The sequence below is a fragment of the Salmo trutta genome, chromosome 23 (assembly GCF_901001165.1).
Source record: "Salmo trutta chromosome 23, fSalTru1.1, whole genome shotgun sequence".
Lineage (NCBI taxonomy): Eukaryota > Metazoa > Chordata > Actinopteri > Salmoniformes > Salmonidae > Salmo > Salmo trutta.
The window spans coordinates 19,217,778-19,235,620 of record NC_042979.1 but is presented as its reverse complement, the minus strand read 5'-3'; the positions used below and the strand labels follow the sequence as shown (position 1 = coordinate 19,235,620).

Below are 17,843 nucleotides of genomic sequence, written 5' to 3'. Positions count from 1 at the left end.
GGATTATTTTACTGTACTGCATATCTCACTGGAACATATTTTAGAAATCATCCACCGATCCCATCAAAAATATAACCTTCAAATGCTAAATTACAGTTACATCACAACAAGCAGTACAACAAGGGTTGAATGTGGTGCTGTGTGGGTGTTGTTGTGAAAATCTAAATAGGAAGTTTTTGAATAAAGAAATAAATGCTAATCCACACTGCTGGCGTTGTCTCTCGGTTTACATGAACATTTACTTTATAGGGTTGGTCTGGGCCTCATTGAAAGCAAAATGCATGGCATTTTTCTATGTAAACAAAGCAATGTCCAATGACAGAAATTACAACCTTGACTATATACCATCTATTGTGACTACTGTCCAGTGTTGCGGTAAAGACAAACATTGCTCTTCTTATTAAATATAGCCTTTTAATGAGAAATAGATTATTATATGAAACATTCATTTGAAATAAGCTGATATAATGATTTCAACATAACAGCAAAAATTACATATGCAAGGTATTAGGAGCTGTATCTTCAATCAAATGTATCCATGGAACATTGCAGTGATGTTATGCTGATAGAGCTAATGTGTGCTTGTTTCATGTATGCAGCGGTCAAAACTAACTAATTTCATATTGTATATTTCATATACTTTGATCAAAACAGTCAGAAATTACCATCCCTCTCTGAGATTCATAATGAAGTAAATAACTTGAGAATGGAGTGTAATTGTAATTTGTGCAAGGTACACCAACAGTAATTGTAGTTATTCTCAGTAATAATGGCCTCTTTTGTTCTCTTGAAATGACTATAATTCATGTTGTCTTTGATGTTATAACTATTCCAACACAAAGTTTCTATTTACAGGTATAATGTACATAGGAGAGACAGTGTCAGGAAATGGAGACTCTCTTACTGATGGTTCATCTTCCCACAAACCAGCCGGCCTTTAGGTAGAAAACATGTATCTCAGGCTGAGATGAGCGACAGATCTGCATTGATGTGGTCTGAGTTGCTAAATTCCTTTGAATATCTATCTTGTATTGTAATGTTTGTACTGTAACTAAACTAAGAGCAATTTCCCTCTAAGTATTTGAAAGGGATAGGTAACAGGCACTTAATAATAATATAGGTAGTGTTCTTTGATACTTCTGAGATAGTATGACGTTTGACATTATGTTCAATTCTGTAGCTATATATAGCTATAAACATATTTCATGCCGGTGCTTTCAATAAAGTATGACTAGAAATATTAAACAACCTTGTTTCTGAGGGTTAAAATCTGTTTTGCATGGTCGTTAGAAAGTTAAGATCCAACGTGGCATTAAGAAAATAAAGATTAAATCAACAGAAGTATTTGAAGCTTTTATATTTCTCATCTGTTTCTCATCTGGGTTCACTCTATTTAACAGAGATCCAATGACATTACAATGTCATCCCATAATCCCACAGAATATACTCTCTCTGTCCACTGTGCTATCCTCCATTTTAAATTAATTGAAAAATAACAACAACATAAAAAACACAAATGGGATATTTTTCATGTTTTTGAAAAATGTATTGGGGGCTTTCCATGTCTTATGTGTACTCAGGGAAATGTATGGCTTTTATGGTGTCTGTTGCAGATGTCCGTGAATGATCCATGTGCCGTAAAGCTTGACACATCAGCAGTCACAAGGTGTACGTTTTGCAAAGCTGTACGAAATAGCATTGATTGTTCATCTTCAGACCACAATATTATACTCAGGCACCAGAAGAAACCACCTCAGGAGAAATGCAGGTAGAATTTCAAACATGGGAGGTAGCGCCCAAAGACAAGTTTTAGCTTTGACTGGATTCACTCACTCTCAAATGACACATTCAATTAACGAACATCAATAAGCATCAGGCGAAATAAAGGTATACACATACAGTATATAAACAGCTGGCTTCCGTTATTTGACATGAAATGACTATCCGCTGCCTTATACCTTACTACACAAAGAACGGTATGCAGACTTGTTATGGATTATCAATTTTTCAAAGAGAATATATAGCTAACGCTTACAGCTTACAGTTTGCTAGGTTATTTAACCCTTAAAATGTATAAATGCCTTCATACTGTATTAAACTGTCCTTTTACATATTTGTAATATTTTGTTTGTTGATAAAGCATATTCACTGAAATAAAAGCATGATATCTGGTCTGCCCTAATGTGACTAAAAAGGTTTAACTTAGTAAAGAATGGCAGTTTCAGATATCACCTTTGTTCCCTTAGAGTAAAATAAAGGCCTCTTTGTCACCAGAAGATGGATACATTTTTTTCTTTTTCTCTTTTTATGCTATTTTAGGAAATGACAGACATGCTGGGACAAATATGGTACAGTCTTTAACGTGGTTTCCATGAATCTTCTTCTTTATCCAACTAAAAGGCTTCATCAATGTTTTGGAGTTCTCTTTAACAATTACACTTACAAAGTTGTTAATATTACATCAAAAGGCAGAACAAAAAGGTCCAAAAAGAAAAAAAAGAGAAACCTAAATAAAAAGGAATATTCTGTTTGCTCTTCTTTTTGTTTGTTTGTTTGTTTGTTTACTGTATCTCAGCAGAGTTTGGTAGTCAGGTGATCTGATTGTTTCAGTATCTCTGTGTTGTACATGTCCAAGGCGTGGTTGACCCGGATCATCTCGCTGTTGTTCAGCTTGAGCCTGTGCTTCAGCATACAGGAAAACAGGTCCAGCTGGGGTTTCCCGGGCGCCACTGGAGGGGCCAGGCGGTTAATCCGCTCCCTAATGTCCAGTAGCAAGAGCATGACAGAGGAGGAGGAGTAAAACTGGGTCCCCTGTGTGTACGACTGGTTCACCTGCTGCACGGCGCTGCGGAGCAGGTCAGCGTTGAAGCGTAGGCTGTAGCCAAACACCTGGATGTCAGAGATCTTGATGTAGATCTGGCGCTTGTTAGGATCGGACAAGTCGACGGGACCGTGGCCCGTATCGTTGCGCAGCCCGGTGGGCACCTTGGCTCGGCTTCGTAGGTAGATGTGCACCGTCTCAAAGAACGTCTTCCACTGGTTGCCTAGCAGCAGGGTCCAGTTGAAGCACTGGGAGTTCCCCAGCCTTGTTTTCTCCCAGCGCGGGTAGCCGTGCTCGCCAAAGGGCATGCTCCAACCCTCCGAGTGGCTGCCACTGAACGGGTTAACGTAAACAAAGAACAGGGGGTCGATGCTGCTGTTGCGCATCTGGCAGATCTTCATGGACAGCCCGTTGATCATGTGGAGGTAATCCATCCGGTTCTTGTTGCTCTTCAGGGTCAGGGACATGCGCTTGCGCCACCGTGGGTCGAAGAATGTCTCCAGGCGGATCTCGTTGCTTATGAAGGTGGTGTGGATGTAGAGACGCGAGTCCATCTTCTGGAGCAAGTACTTGAGCTCCAGGTCCTGGAAGTCCAGGTCGGTCTCGAAGCTGATGAACTGCTCGCTGCGCTCAGAGTCCACGTTCTGGGGCTCACAGCGACCTCTGTACAGCTTGTAGCCCTTATTGCAGGAGCCGCACTGCGAGATGTTGGCCAGGCTGCACATGGCACAGCTGTTGTTGCCCCCAATGATACATGGGATGGGTCTCTGGCATAGGGTGACACCCGTGTGGCACACGCACGTCCTCTGGCTCTCCAGGAAGGTCCCCCAGAAACCATTCTCATTGCAGTAGAGGAAGGACTGGACCCTGTTTAGCCACTGCATCACAGACCTGGAGAATGGATAGAGAGAAAGATAATGAAAGAAAGAAAGAAAGAAAGAATGAAAGAAAGAAAGAAAGAAAGAAAGAAAGAAAGAAAGAAAGAAAGAAAGAAAGAAAGAAAGAAAGAAAGAAAGAAAGAAAGAAAGAAAGAAAGAAAGAAAGAAAGAAAGAAAGAGAAAGTGTCAGAGCCAGAGTGAGCGACAGGGAAAATACAACAATGGGGAGGGGAGATACAGGGATAAAACAAATGCACCATTATTAATGACTGTTTAGCAAGCACAAACTCGGTTTTAAAGTGTGAGGATTAAATTCCACTGTCACTGCCACAGCCTGGTACTGTTTGTAAGGGTGTAGTCAGTGGAGGGGATAATGTATTCCTCAAAGACGGAGTTCCTTTATTTCCTTCATGTGGGATGGCAGCATTATTTCCTATGCAAACCGCATCTCTTATTCTCCCTCAGGCATCCCTTTCTGTCAACTTGACAGTACTGAAATGCTCTACTGGGAGACTGTGAGATGAGGGTGAATCCAGAATCCTGATTTCTAGGAGAGGATTGAGAGGATGAGCTAAAGGTTAGCCTGATATGTTAATGAACCGGCATGGTAACGACGACGGATGACCTAGTGCTTGAAAAGCCAGGGAGCCCCAAGCCATCCAAAATGAACCATGGGTAGGGCATGGGAAGGGGAGAGAGGAAACACTCTACAGACTCAAGCTACTTTTTCTCCTCTGGGATGTGAAAGGTTGAAGGATATGAGGATTTGAGGATTAATGTACAATTATAATCAGACAGATTCCAAAAAGTGAAAACTGCTTTAGCTGTATGGATACATGATTGGAAAGTTTTACTTTGAGTTAGCACTGATTCTGAACAAATTAAGTTCAGATCTGAGAAAATATATTTTAATCCATTGAACATTTTCATCTTTGCAGTGTCTTTACTTAGCAATTCTTGCATCAACCTGAATCCATTACTTTGTGAACACTGATTAAACTGACAAAAAGCAGATGTACTTATAAGGCAGTCTTCAAAATGTCTGCATATATTTTCAGTCCAACCCTGATAAAAGTCCCTTTCTCTTTGTGTTCCCCTTAACTGAGGAGTATCCAAGGATAAGAGTAACATTGTGAAATAACAAAGACAAGGCTGATTGCATGTCCCGCAACATTGACCCTACTATGCACTTTGAGAAAGTAATGCATTTGTTGACTGCCACAAATTCATCCCACTCTTATCTCTACAGGACATAAAGACAAAGCCAATGGCCATTGTGTTGGAATGAAAAATAGGTTCCAGTGCTCATGTAAGAGCATCTTGAATCTTGAGGGGAATCTTGAATGTTTCACAGAGGAGATAAATGTACCATGACTAAACAAACAAAGTTGACAGACAAAACTTATAGACAGGTTTTCAATGATGTTTGTAGCAAGTATAAACTGTACAGAACACCATTTTGACAAACTTGTCTCCAAAGCTTCAGAGAACACAATACACTAAGAAAAAAAAGCTTATATTGAGAAACTAAAAGGCTTCTTTGACTGTCCCCATAGGAGAACCCTTTGAAGAACCATTTTTGGTTCCCGGTATAACTGTTTTGGGTTCCATGTAGAACCCTTTCCACAGAGGGTTCAACATGGAACCCAAAAGGGTTCTCTTTGGAATCAAAAAGGGTTCTCCTATGGGGACGACCCTTTTCTTCTAAGAGTGTAGTCCTCTGGCATTGACGCAAAACTTGAGGTATAAGGCCCTAGTCCTCCTTTTCCCTGCACTCAGGTACTTATTGGACTATTGAGAAATATTTTGCTGCATAATCTACGGATTCTACGTCTTATCACAAATGAAAAAACAAAATACATTTAAAAGATTTTGCGGCGTTTTGTGTGTGTGTGGTCAGTGCCGTTTAAGATTACGGTGGAGGTTTTTTGGGGGGGAGCATGGCCTTATTTCTATTACAGGATATTGGACGACTGTCATTCATTTTCCATTCACCCAGCTCAATGTAACATCAATAAGTTCATGCTACTACACGATTCTCACATTTTCCCTATACCCATCATGAGGTTGTTACAATTTAGGCTACAAATTAAAGTTTACAATGTAGGTCAATAGGTCGAGAGAAAAATTTGAGAAATCAAAGTGACAGACAGTGACACATTCAATACCACATTGTACAGTCTTGCCTGCATCTACTAGCTGATCTAGGGTGTATTCATTAGTCCAAACAGTTGCAAACAAGAGTTTCTATTGGACAAATTTGTTTATCCCCGTTTCATTCTGTTTGCTTCCCTTTAAGAAATGTTTTTCAACAGAATTTGTCACAATGAATACACCCCTGATAGCCAGTTCACTTTCATAGCAGCCACATACAAACAGCATGATCACTTTGCTCGTTGTATGATTCCTTCTCACATTTACGCGCTGTCCTCCTCTCACCTTTTCCCTTCGCTTGTGAAGTTCAGTGCACAACACAACAGCTATCTTTGACCAGGCGAAAAAACCTTGCCAAGCTTTCATATCATAACCACTAAATGCTATACACATCCTACATTGTTGTCACCATATCTGCTAACTCAGAGTCAACATAGCTATTTGATACAATCTTGCATTATAGTGTACAGCCAGTTACACCGTCAGGCCCCAGTGGCAATAAATTAAAACAACCAAAAGCTTACCTTGACATGGAAAAGTTCCAGTGTTGGATAGCCTTAGCCAGCTAGCTAACTTAACATCCCTCTCTGTTTGAGGCAGGTGTTTGAGTAGGCTAAACTAGCTAGCTGCATTCGCTAGCTAAGTAAGTGAAAGTGAAACAAATGCAACAAAATAAATCTCTCTCTCTTGCTTCTCCTTTATTTTTGAAGAAATTAATTTGTTCAAAACTGTTCAATTATTGTCTTTCTCTTTCTTTGAGTCAACTACTAACCACATTTCATGTACTGCAGTGCTAGCTAACTGTAGCTTATGCTTTCAGTACTAGATTCATTCTCTGATACTTTGATTGGGTGGACAACATGTCAGTTCATGCTGCAAGAGCTCTGATATGTTGGAAAACATCCTCCGGAACTCGTCATAATTACTGTGTAATTCTATGGAAGGGGGCGAGAACCATGAGCCTCATAGGTTTTGTATTGAAATAAATATACCCAGAGGAGGACGGAAACTAGCTGTCCTCTGGCTACACCATTGTGCTACCCTACAGAGTACTGTTGAGTCTACTGTGGACCCTCATTGCAAAACAGTTTGTTTTAACCAATTATTTGGTTATGTGAATATATTTAGTATATTTTTATTTTAAAAAGTTTACTTTTTAATGTTTCACTATTTTTATTTTTATGAAATTCACTGGGAGGATGATCCTCCCCTTCCTCCCTTGAGAGCATCATGCTGGTAGTTGTATTTTTCCTTATTCATTCCCAAGTGACTGGGTTGAGTTTGCCACAGGGGATGAGTTGGAAATTAGTGGGAATAAACACTGTTTGTTTTCGCGAATCACAGCACAATCTCAGTGTTTGTAATGGGGCATCAGACAGCTCACAAGTCCCCTTCTGTGTGGGGGAATGAGTGAAGAAGAAAGAGAGAAGGATAAAATAAGAGAACTACAAGAGAGCAGGAGGTACAGCATACAGAGAGAAAGACAGATACAGAGAGGGATATATATTTGACGATACTGATGATTGAATGAGATAATTTTCCTATTGGTGCATTACATTGGAGGACAAAAATACCCTGTGATTTCATTACTGATAGAAGTTCTTATGTAAGGGAGTTATTGTACCAGACATGCATTACATATACAAAAGTATATGGACACCCCTTCAAATTAGTGGATTTGGCTATTTCAGCCACACCAGTTGCTGACAGGTGTATAAAATCGAGCACCCAGCCATGCAATCTCCATAGACAAACATTGGCAGTAGAATGTCCTTACTGAAGAGCTCAGTGACTTTCAACATAGCACCGTCATAGGATGCCACCTGTCCAACTAGTCAGTTTGTCAAATTTCTGCCCTGTTAGAGCTGCCCCGGTCAACTAGAAGTGCTGTTATTGTAAAGTGGAAACGTCTATGAGCAACAACGGCTCATCCGCAAAGTGGTAGGCCACACAAGCTCACAGAACGGGACCACCAAGTGTTGAAGCGTGTAGCAAGTAAAAATGGTCTGTCCTCGGTTGCAACACTCGGTACTGAGTTCCAAACTGCCTTTGGAAGCAACGCCAGCACAATAACTATTCTTCGGGAGCTTCATGAAATGGTTTTCTGGGGCCGATCAGCCGCACACAAGCCTAAAATCACAATGCGCAATGCCAAGCGTCGGCTGGAGTGGTGTAAAGCTCACCGCCATTGGACTCTGGAGCAATGGAAACGCGTTCTCTGGAGTGATGAATCACGCTTCACCATCTGGCAATCTGATGAACAAATCTGGGTTTGGCGGATATCAGGAGAACGCTACCTGCCCAAATTCATAGTGCCAACTGTACATTTTGGAGGAGGAGGAATAATGGTCTGGGGCTGTTTTTCATGGTTCAGGCTAGGCCACTTAGTTCCTATGAGGGGAAATCTTAACGCTACAGCATACAATGACATTTTAGACGATTTTGTGGAAAGCCCTTTCCTGTTTCAGCATGACAATGCCCCCATGCACAAAGTGAGGTCCATACAGAAATGGTTTGTCAAGATCGGTATGGAAGAACTTGACTGGCCTGCACAGAGCCCTGACCTCACCCCATTGAATACCTTTGGGATGAATTGGAACACCAACTGTGAGCCAGGCCTAATCGCTCAACATCAGTGTCCGACCTTACTAATGTTCTTGTGGCTGAATGGAAGCAAGTCCCCGCAGCAATGTTCCAACATCTAGTGGAAAGCCTTCCCAGAAGAGTGGAGGCTGTTACAAGAGCATAGGAGGACCAACTCCATATTAATGCCCATGATTTTGGAAGTAGATGTTCTACGAGCAGGTGTCCACATACACTACATGATCAAAAGTATCTTAACATCCATAACCCTGTCAAAGTCAATAACAAATATTGCTAATTAATATATAGAGTACAGTCAAATCGGTAAACATGCTAAACTCTGTCTAAGGATAATTACTTTGATACATAGACACAGATGCCGATTACTTGGTCGGGAGTTATGCTATTTGATATTGGTCACCATTAAAAACATATTGTTTTTACCTCGTAACACATCTCATGTTTTTCTAATGTGAGCTCATTCTACCTCCAGTCTAACAGCTCCAGGCTGATGAGGTCCCATGTGGCTCAGTTGGTAGAAACTGGCGCTTATGATACCAGCGTTGTGGGTTCGATTCCCACAGTGGCCCAGTATGGAAATGCATGCACTCAATATTGTAAGTTGCTTTTGATAAGAGCGTCTGCTAAATGACTTAAATGACAAATGACTGCAATTAGAGCTAGCCATCACTGAGGGACAGAGACTTATCTGAGGCCTTTCATATGAAGAGACGGACGCCACGCTTTGGTTGCTCATTTAATTACAGTCGGTTCTTTGATGGAATAACACATTTATCTTAGAGATATGGCGTATGTGTCCATGAAATGGCAACCAAGCTTAAATAAGCATAACACCATCCTACACTGTAGCTCAAGCTTAAACCTATGAAAATATAACTTACGCACATGGCTCATGGTTGTATTGTCATTTGTTTACGCATAGGGCCAGGAGTCTTTCTTGACCATGTGATCTGACCAGGAAAAACGTAATGGCTCACAGTAAAACACAAAATCTCATGATCCTAGTTCTGCAGTACATCCAGTACCACAGCATGCTAAAAAGAAACCAACGATGATGCTCTACTCTGTGCTGCTTTGAATATTCCACTCATTATCCCTGCAAAAACACCATCAATGTTTAAAAGGGTACGATCCAGCTATGCCTGTAGATTGCCTGTGGATTGTGTAACAGTGACTATTGGTAGAGATTTAAAACCTCTACAGGATCAGTGTCCCCTCCGCGGGACGGTAGGCTAATGTGATTTGTCATGGAAATTGCAAGATTATGTTATAATGCTTGTATTGCATTATAATGGTTGATTTATTCGACAGAATAGAGTATTCTGTTAACTATTGAGTGTGTGTTCTACTGAGGATGGGCCTCTATGAGATAACACTGACAGAGGAGATTTACGATGTCTTTGGGTGATAAAACCTAAAGAGCATTCCAGAGAACATGAGGCAATGTTTTTGTGCTAAACCGTACCAGGGTGAGATGGTTCCAGTTTGGAGTGGGAGGACCAGACATTGGTCTATACAATGAAGACTGTTGACACAGCTGTTGCTGTCTGCTATGTATTATAGATATCTTTCATACAAATCTTAACCTTGTGACCATTCTATGTATCTGTTGTTCGTCATGTAGGTTGAGAGGCGTGTATCTTGGCTATAAAAGATCTTTGTACTTTTGTTTTATCACTCTCAACGGTTCATTAGAAATGGTGCATCGTTGAAAGTAATTGCTATTGCAAAGCTCTTATTATTAAAGATGTAGTTTAAGTATAACTCTGACCTGTGTGACAAGTTTGTCTCTCCTCATTTGATAATACAGAAATTAACCACCACAGATTAGCATGAGGTTGTAAGTAACAAGAACATTTCCCAGGACATAGACATATCTGATATGGGCAAAAAGCTTAAATTCTTGTTAATTTAACTTCACTGTCCAAATTACAGTAGCTATTACAGTGAAAGAATACTATGTTATTGTTTGAGGAGAGTGCACAGTTATGAACTTGAAAATGTATTAATAACCCAGTTAGGCACATTTGGGCAGTCTTGATACAACATTTTGAACAGAAATGCAATGGTTCATTGGATTCGTCTAAAACTTTGCACATACACTGTTGCCATCGATTGGCCAAAATCTAAATTCTGCCTAGATTCCTAAGTCATATATTGGCCTTTCTCTTGCATTTCAAAGACGCATGTTTTTTCTTTATATTATCTTTGACCAGATCTAATGTGCTATATTCCCCTACAGTCATTTCACATTTCCACAAACTTCAAAGTGTTTTCTTTCAAATGCTATCAAAAATATGCATATCCTTGCTTCAGGTCCTGAGCTACAGGCAGTTAGATTGGTTATGTCATTTTAGGCGAAAATTGAAAAAAAGGGTCAGATCCTTAAGACGTTATTAATTAGACTATAGGGAGCAGACAGAAGTCAAGCCACAACCATCAAAGTCCTCCCTGGGTTTCCCCCTGCAGGTCTGGAGCCAAGTAGCCTTCCACAGTAGGGTCAAACTGTGGAGAAACCTCCTCCAAACCTGGAGAGACTGGGCTAATATTGTTACTGCAGTTGTCCAAGGCTCTCCACTACCGGAGTCCGAGGGGGACTACAGCAGCCTTGCTCCCTATTATTATAGACTTGTGTCCCGTCAGTGGGCAGTAGATCAGTAGAAGGGCTTGCTTGGTGGTAACAGGCAGTATTTTTTCTCTCCAACTCGGCCCTTCAGGGCAAAGGCCATGCCACCAGAGAGGCTGGGCCCTCAGTTCAATTCTGAGCAGCAGGACAACAAGGTCTACTGCTGCTACTACTAGTGCTGGATGTACTGGTGCTGGTGTGGATTTGTGTGCTTTTTAAATAGAGTTGCATTGCGCTATATTGCACACAGATTTAGATGAAATTCAAAATAAGATATCACCTTAACTTATCCTAAAAGCTGTGGGAGTACACAGCCTACTGTCACGTCCTGACCAGTAAAGGGGTCATTTGTAATTGTAGTATGGTCAGGGCGTGGCAGGGGGTGTTTGTTTTGTGTTTTTTTTTTTTTTTGGTTCTAGGGGATTTTGGTTCTAGTTTTCTATTTCTATGTTTATTGTCCATGTTTGGCCGAGTATGGTTTCCAATCAGAGGCAGGTGTTTCTCGTTGTCTCTGATTGAAAGCCATACTTAGGCAGCCTGTTTTTTCCTGTGTTTTTGTGGGTGGTTATTTTCTGTATAGCCTGTGTGCCTTATGGAACTGTTTCGTCGTCTGTTTATTTTGTTTTGAGTGTTCTTTCAAATAAAGAAGAAAGATGAGCACTATACCCGCTGCATTTTGGTCACAGTTCATCGACGCCTATGACACCTACCTGATAATATGTGTGCTTGAATATAAAATGAATAGTTAAACCTGTTCCTTATGTATATGAACTAAGCCCAACAGCAAGGGACTCATTTATCATGTCAGCCCTCTGTACTGTATGTCTCCAGAGAAAACATGATACAAACAGTAGTATCACTATGTCTAGTTTATGCTCTATTGTTGGTATCAAAGAGAAACATGGATGTGGCTACTGGTCTGAAGGAAATGATGCCTATTGACACAGTGCATCTCTCACTTCCACGGATGCATGCGTACATGCATACATACACACACAGGCACACAATCATTCACTCACACATAAACACACACACATACACACACAGACTCACAATAATTCACTCATACACACACACACACACACACACACACACACACACACACACACACACACACACACATACTGTACAGAAACAAATAAACAAACAGTTTCTCTTCACAGTGCCATCAGGCATCCTTGATGTGTGCTCTGCCGAGCAAAGAGTGTGCACTGCTTTGATAAACCCTTCGAACAGACCCTTTGCCAAAGCATGCATCCGAGCGTGGGTGTATTCCTTCAACCTGAGTGACAGTTGACAGCTGCTTGTTCCTTAACCACAAAAACATACATTTTGTGGATTTTCTCTGTCTATTTGTATATTGACATTCATCCAAGCAGTAACATTTTGGGATATTTTAACGTCAAGCATTTAGTGTGTTATTTCAGTTCATGTTGTCTGGTATATTTTGGGGTGGAATGAATGACTCCATTTCAGACAGCATAGCACAGTGCCATGTCTGCAGCAACGCGTGCTGTCTGTAGTCACAGTAGGTGATGGCACATTGTGCACTGACCTGTCCAGAGATCCCCCACGGTTAGATAATCTTTCATCCTAAATAGTGAAATACTAGGTAGGACTGGGGTTCATTGGGTGTTTACATGATTTCATGGACAGAAAACTATAACAGCCAGCAAATTCAAAGTCAAAATGCATCACATACAGTATTCACATACAGTACTTCAACAGGCAGCACTGAAATAAAATACTGAAACTCCTCTACCTCTACCTATGTTGCAGTTTATCTCTGACTATATGTGAAAACACCCTTGAGGGGTACCGTGTTCCACAACATCAGCATCAAAATGCTATATTATCCAAAACAATGCAGTATTATAAGGGTTACATAATGCCTTTTTACTGCTTCTGAGACCCACCTCTCCCTAGGCATCTGGTGGTTGGGGTTGTGGTGGCAGCGGATGCTGAGGCCAAAGAGCTTGCGGGCGGTGCGCTGGATCTTGAACCTCTGGGTCTCCAGGGAGCTCTGGAGCAGGCGGTAGCGGGCCTGCAGGTCCCAGTCACTGCCCCACAGGAGGTGGACACTGCTGACCGGCAGGAAGTGGGTGGAGGGCAGCCTCTTCAGGAACGACTTAAACTCGTCTGGAGGAGGGAGAGAGAGGGAGGGAGGGAGGGTGAGTAAGAGATATTGAGGGAAACAGACAAAGACTGTCTGTTGTCAGTGCAGTCTTGGGTCAGTCATCTTTTCTTTCAGTTCTCAAGTATTTTTTCTCTAATATGGGTTTCAACTGAAGCTTAAGTGGCATCATGATGCATTACATGCCTTGAATTAAGCTCTCAAAATACCATTGGCATTTATCATGTTGATACATCTGCTCAAACTAAAATACTCTCGATGAATATGAATCCACCGTTTTCTACCCTTGTTTTAAAAATGTCTATTAGCTGATACTGTAGGCACTTCACCTAAGAAATCTCTTCAGTGGATGCATTGCAGCCAATGACCTTGAGCAACTCAAACTCATTTTGTGTGTCCTCTATAATATATAAATATATATATGTATGGCTGTCAGGTTTTATTTGGCTCCTTTTATTACTTGTTAATAAAATATAAGTACGAACCCTGTCAGGTGGATACTGAGCGATTCCCTTTGGGAGTAACCAGCCTTCTCTGTACTTCACTATTCTGACTTGATCAGTAGGGGATGAGACAGGGGATGCTCGGTGATGTGACTGAGTGTTTGGCCAGAAATAACTGTCAGCAATGTGGGTCATTCGCTAGGCATTTGGAATCTGGTGGTTTGTTGATAGGGTTTCTCCAACTGAAACAATGCAGATAGCGTTTTGATTGTAACGGTTTTATAATGATGACATCTGTTTTGAAGGGCACATGTTCTATTTTGCAAGCTGTATCAACAGAAGTTATCGTTTCACCCTTTGGTTCATGCAGGAGGCTGTACTGATTGCATGGTGTGTGGCTTCCCTATCTGACTGACAATATATCCTCACACACATTTAGCCTGCGGTGTGCTTAGTGAAACCTGGCTGAGGTGGTAGAGAATTGACTGTTACGATTAACTCCTGGAGACTTTTTCTAAAACAGAAGCTGTTCCAATGGGCCCTTGAATTATTCATCCCCACTTTATTGCAGATTGGCTCCAAGAAGTTATCATAGAAGGTGTAGAAGGTGACTCGCGTAAAATGCAGACACTCCCTATAAAAACCAGCTGACAGTATGAATTTAGAGCTTACTGTTAGTGGATATACCATTATACCACTGTTTTCTGTGGATATTGGATGCTGTAAAGACCCGCTTCTGTTCTACTGAATGACAGATCGGCCATTAAAGCCTAGCTGAGGTCCATATGCAAACGTTCCTACAGTTCAGTCATAACTGGCCTCTCCAGAGACGGAAACCAGTGACGGAAGACAGTACCGTGTAGTATCAAAGAGCCCTCACTGCTGCTCCATCATCCTATTTTTCCAACTTAATTGAGGAAAATAAGAACAATCCTAAATGTCTTTTTGATACTGTCGCAAAGCTAACTAAAAAGCAGCATTCCCCAAGAGAGGATGGCTTTCACTTCAGCAGTGATAAATTCATGAACTTCTTTGACGAAAAGATCATCATCATCATTAGAAAGCAAGTTACAGACTCCTCTTTAAATCTGCATACTCCTCCAAAGCTCAGTTGCCCTGAGTCTGCACAACTCTGCCAGGACTTAGGATCAAGGGAGACACTCAAGTTTTTTAATAATACACTCAGCACAAAAATAAACGTCCTCTCACTGTCAACTGTGTTAATTTTCAGCAAACTTATAATTTGTAAATATTTGTATGAACATAACAAGATTCAACCACTGAGACATAATCTGAACATGTTCCACAGGCATGTGACTAACATAAATTAAATAATGTGTCCCTGAACAAGGGGGGGGGGGTCAAAATCAAAAGTAACAGTCAGTATCTGGTGTGGCCACCAGCTGCATTAACTACTGCAGTGCATCTCCTCCTCATGGACTGCACCAGATTTGCCAGTTCCTGCTGTGAGATGTTACCCCACTCTTCCACCAAGGCACCTGCAAGATCCCAGACTTTTCTGGGGGGAATGGCCCTAACCCTCACCCTCCGATCCAACAGGTCCCAGGCGTGCTCAATGGGATTGAGAGCCGGGCTCTTCGCTGGCCATGGCAGAACACTGACATTCCTGTCTTGCAGAAAATCACGCACAGAACAAGCAGTATGGCTGGTGGCATTGTCATGCTGGAGGGTCATGTCAGGATGAGCCTGCAGGAAGGGTACCACATGAGGGAGGAGGATGTCTTCCCTGTAACGCAATATATTGAGATAGCCTGCCATGACAACAAGCTCAGTCTGATGATGCTGTGACACACCGCCCCAGACCATGATGGACCCTCCACCTCCAAATCAATCCCGCTCCAGAGTACAGGCCTCGGTGTAACACTTATTCCTTTGACGATAAACGTGAATCCGACCATCACCCCTGGTGAGACAAAATCGTCACTCGTCAGTGAAGAGCACTTTTTTCCAGTCATGTTTGGTCCAGCGACGGTGGGTTTGTGCCCATAGGCGACGTTGTTGCTGGTGATGTCTGGTGAGGACCTGCCTTATGACAGGCCTACAAGCCCTCAGTCCTCGTGCTCCTAGACCTTAGTGCTGCTTTTGATACCATCGATCACCACATTCTTTTGGAGATTGGAAACCCAAATTGGTCTACACGGACAAGTTCTGGACTGGTTTAGATCTTATCTGTTGGAAAGATATCAGTTTGTCTATGTAGATGGTTTGTCCTCTGAAAAATCAACTGTAAATTTCGGTGTTCATCAAGGCTCCGTTTTAGGACCACTATTGTTATCACTATATATTTTACCTCTTGGTGATGTCATTTGAAAACCTAATGTTAACTTTCACTGCTATGCGGACAACACACAGCTGTACATTTCGATGAAACATGGTGAAGCCCCAAAATTGCCCTCCCTGGAAGCCTGTGTTTCAGACATAAGGAAGTGGATGGCGGTACATTTTCTACTTACTAAAATCGGACAAAATAAAGATGCAAGTTCTAGGTCCCAAGAATCAAAGGGATATTCTGTTGAATCCTACAAATAAACTGTGGACCTTGGCATTACTCTGGACCATGATCTCTCTGTTGATGAACATATCAAGACTGTTTCAAGGACAGCTTTTTTAATCTACATAACATTGCAAAAATCAGAAACTTTCTGTCCACAAATGTGGCAGAAAAATGTATCCATGCTTTTGTCACTTCTAGGTTAGACTACTGCAACGCTCTACTTTCCTGCTACCCAGATAAAGCACTAAATAAACTTCAGTTAGTGCTAAACATGGCTGCTAGAATCTTGACTAGAACCAAAAGATTTGATGATATTACTCGATTGCTAGCCTCTCTACACTGGCTTCCTGTTAAGGCAAGGGCTGATTTCAAGGTTTTACTGGTAACCTACAAAGCATTACATGGGGTTGCTCCTACCTATCTTTCCGATTTGGTCCTGCCGTACATATCTACACATACGCTACAGTCAAAAAACGCAGGCCTCCTTACTGTCCCTAGAATTTCTAAGCAAACAGCTGGAGGCAGGGCTTTCTCCTATAGAGCTCCATTTTTATGGAATGGTCTGCCTACCCATGTGAGAGACGCAGACTCAGTCTCAACCTTTAAGTCATTATTGAAGACTCATCTCTTCAGTAGGTCCTATGATTGAGTGTAGTCTGGCCCAGGAGTGTGAAGGTGAACGGAAAGGCACTGGAGCAACGAACCGCCCTTGCTGTCTCTGCCTGGCCAGTTCCCCTCTCTCCACTGGGATTCTCTGCCTCAAACCCTATTACAGGGACTGAGTCACTGGCTTATTGGTGCTCTTCCATGCCGTGCATAGGAGGGGTGCATCACTTGAGTGGGTTGAGTCACTGATGTGACCTTCCTTTCCGGGTTGGCTCCCCCCTTGGGTTCGTGCCGTGGGGGAGATCTTCGTGAGCTATACTTGGCCTTGCCTCAGGATAGTAAGTTGGTGGTTGAAGTTATCCCTCTAGTGGTGTGGGGGCTGTGCTTTGGCAAATTGGGTGGGGTTAAATCCTACCTGTTTGGCCCTGTCCGGGGTATCATCGGACGGGGCCACAGTGTCTCCCGACCCCTCCTGTCTCAGCCTCCAGTATTTATGCTGCAATAGTTTATGTGTCGGGGGGCTAGGGTCAGTCTGTTATATCTGGAGTATTGCTCCTGTCTTATCTGGTGTCGTGTGTGAATTTAATTATGCTCTTTCTTTCTTTCTCTTAGAGGACCTGAGCCCTAGGACCATGCCTCAGGACTACCTGGCCTGATGTTTCCTTGCTGTCCCCAGTCCACCTGGTCGTGCTGTTGCTCCAGTTTCAACTGTTCTGCCTGCGGCTATGGAACCCTGACCTGTTCAATGGACGTGCTACCTTGTCCCAGACCTGCTGTTTTCAACTCTCTAGAGACAGCAGGAGCGGTAGAGATACTCTGAATGATCAGCTATGAAAAGCCAAATGACATTTACTCCTGAGGTGCTGACCTGTTGCACCCTCTACAACCACTGTGATTATTATTATTTGACCCTACTGGTCATCTATGAACATTTAAACATCTTGGCCACGTTCTGTTATAATCTCTACCCGGCACAGCCAGAAGAGGACTGGCCACCCTCATAGCCTTGTTCCTCTCTAGGATTCTTCCTAGGTTCCGGCCTTTCTAGGGAGTTTTTCCTAG

At 42.1% G+C, this 17,843-nt stretch overlaps 1 protein-coding gene across 1 annotated transcript in view; it reads right to left on the bottom strand.

The window, feature by feature from the left end:
- Positions 1–400: 400 nt before the first annotated feature.
- The window catches only part of LOC115159541 (BMP/retinoic acid-inducible neural-specific protein 1), a 154,075-nt gene continuing 136,632 nt past the window's right edge, over positions 401–17,843 (bottom strand). The window contains exons 7-8 of the mRNA XM_029709357.1: positions 13,000–13,222; positions 401–3,712 (exon numbers count right to left, since the gene is read on the bottom strand). Coding sequence (XP_029565217.1) covers positions 2,572–3,712; positions 13,000–13,222 — 1,364 coding nt within the window. The 3' untranslated portion in view covers positions 401–2,571. The remainder of the gene's footprint in view (positions 3,713–12,999; positions 13,223–17,843) is intronic.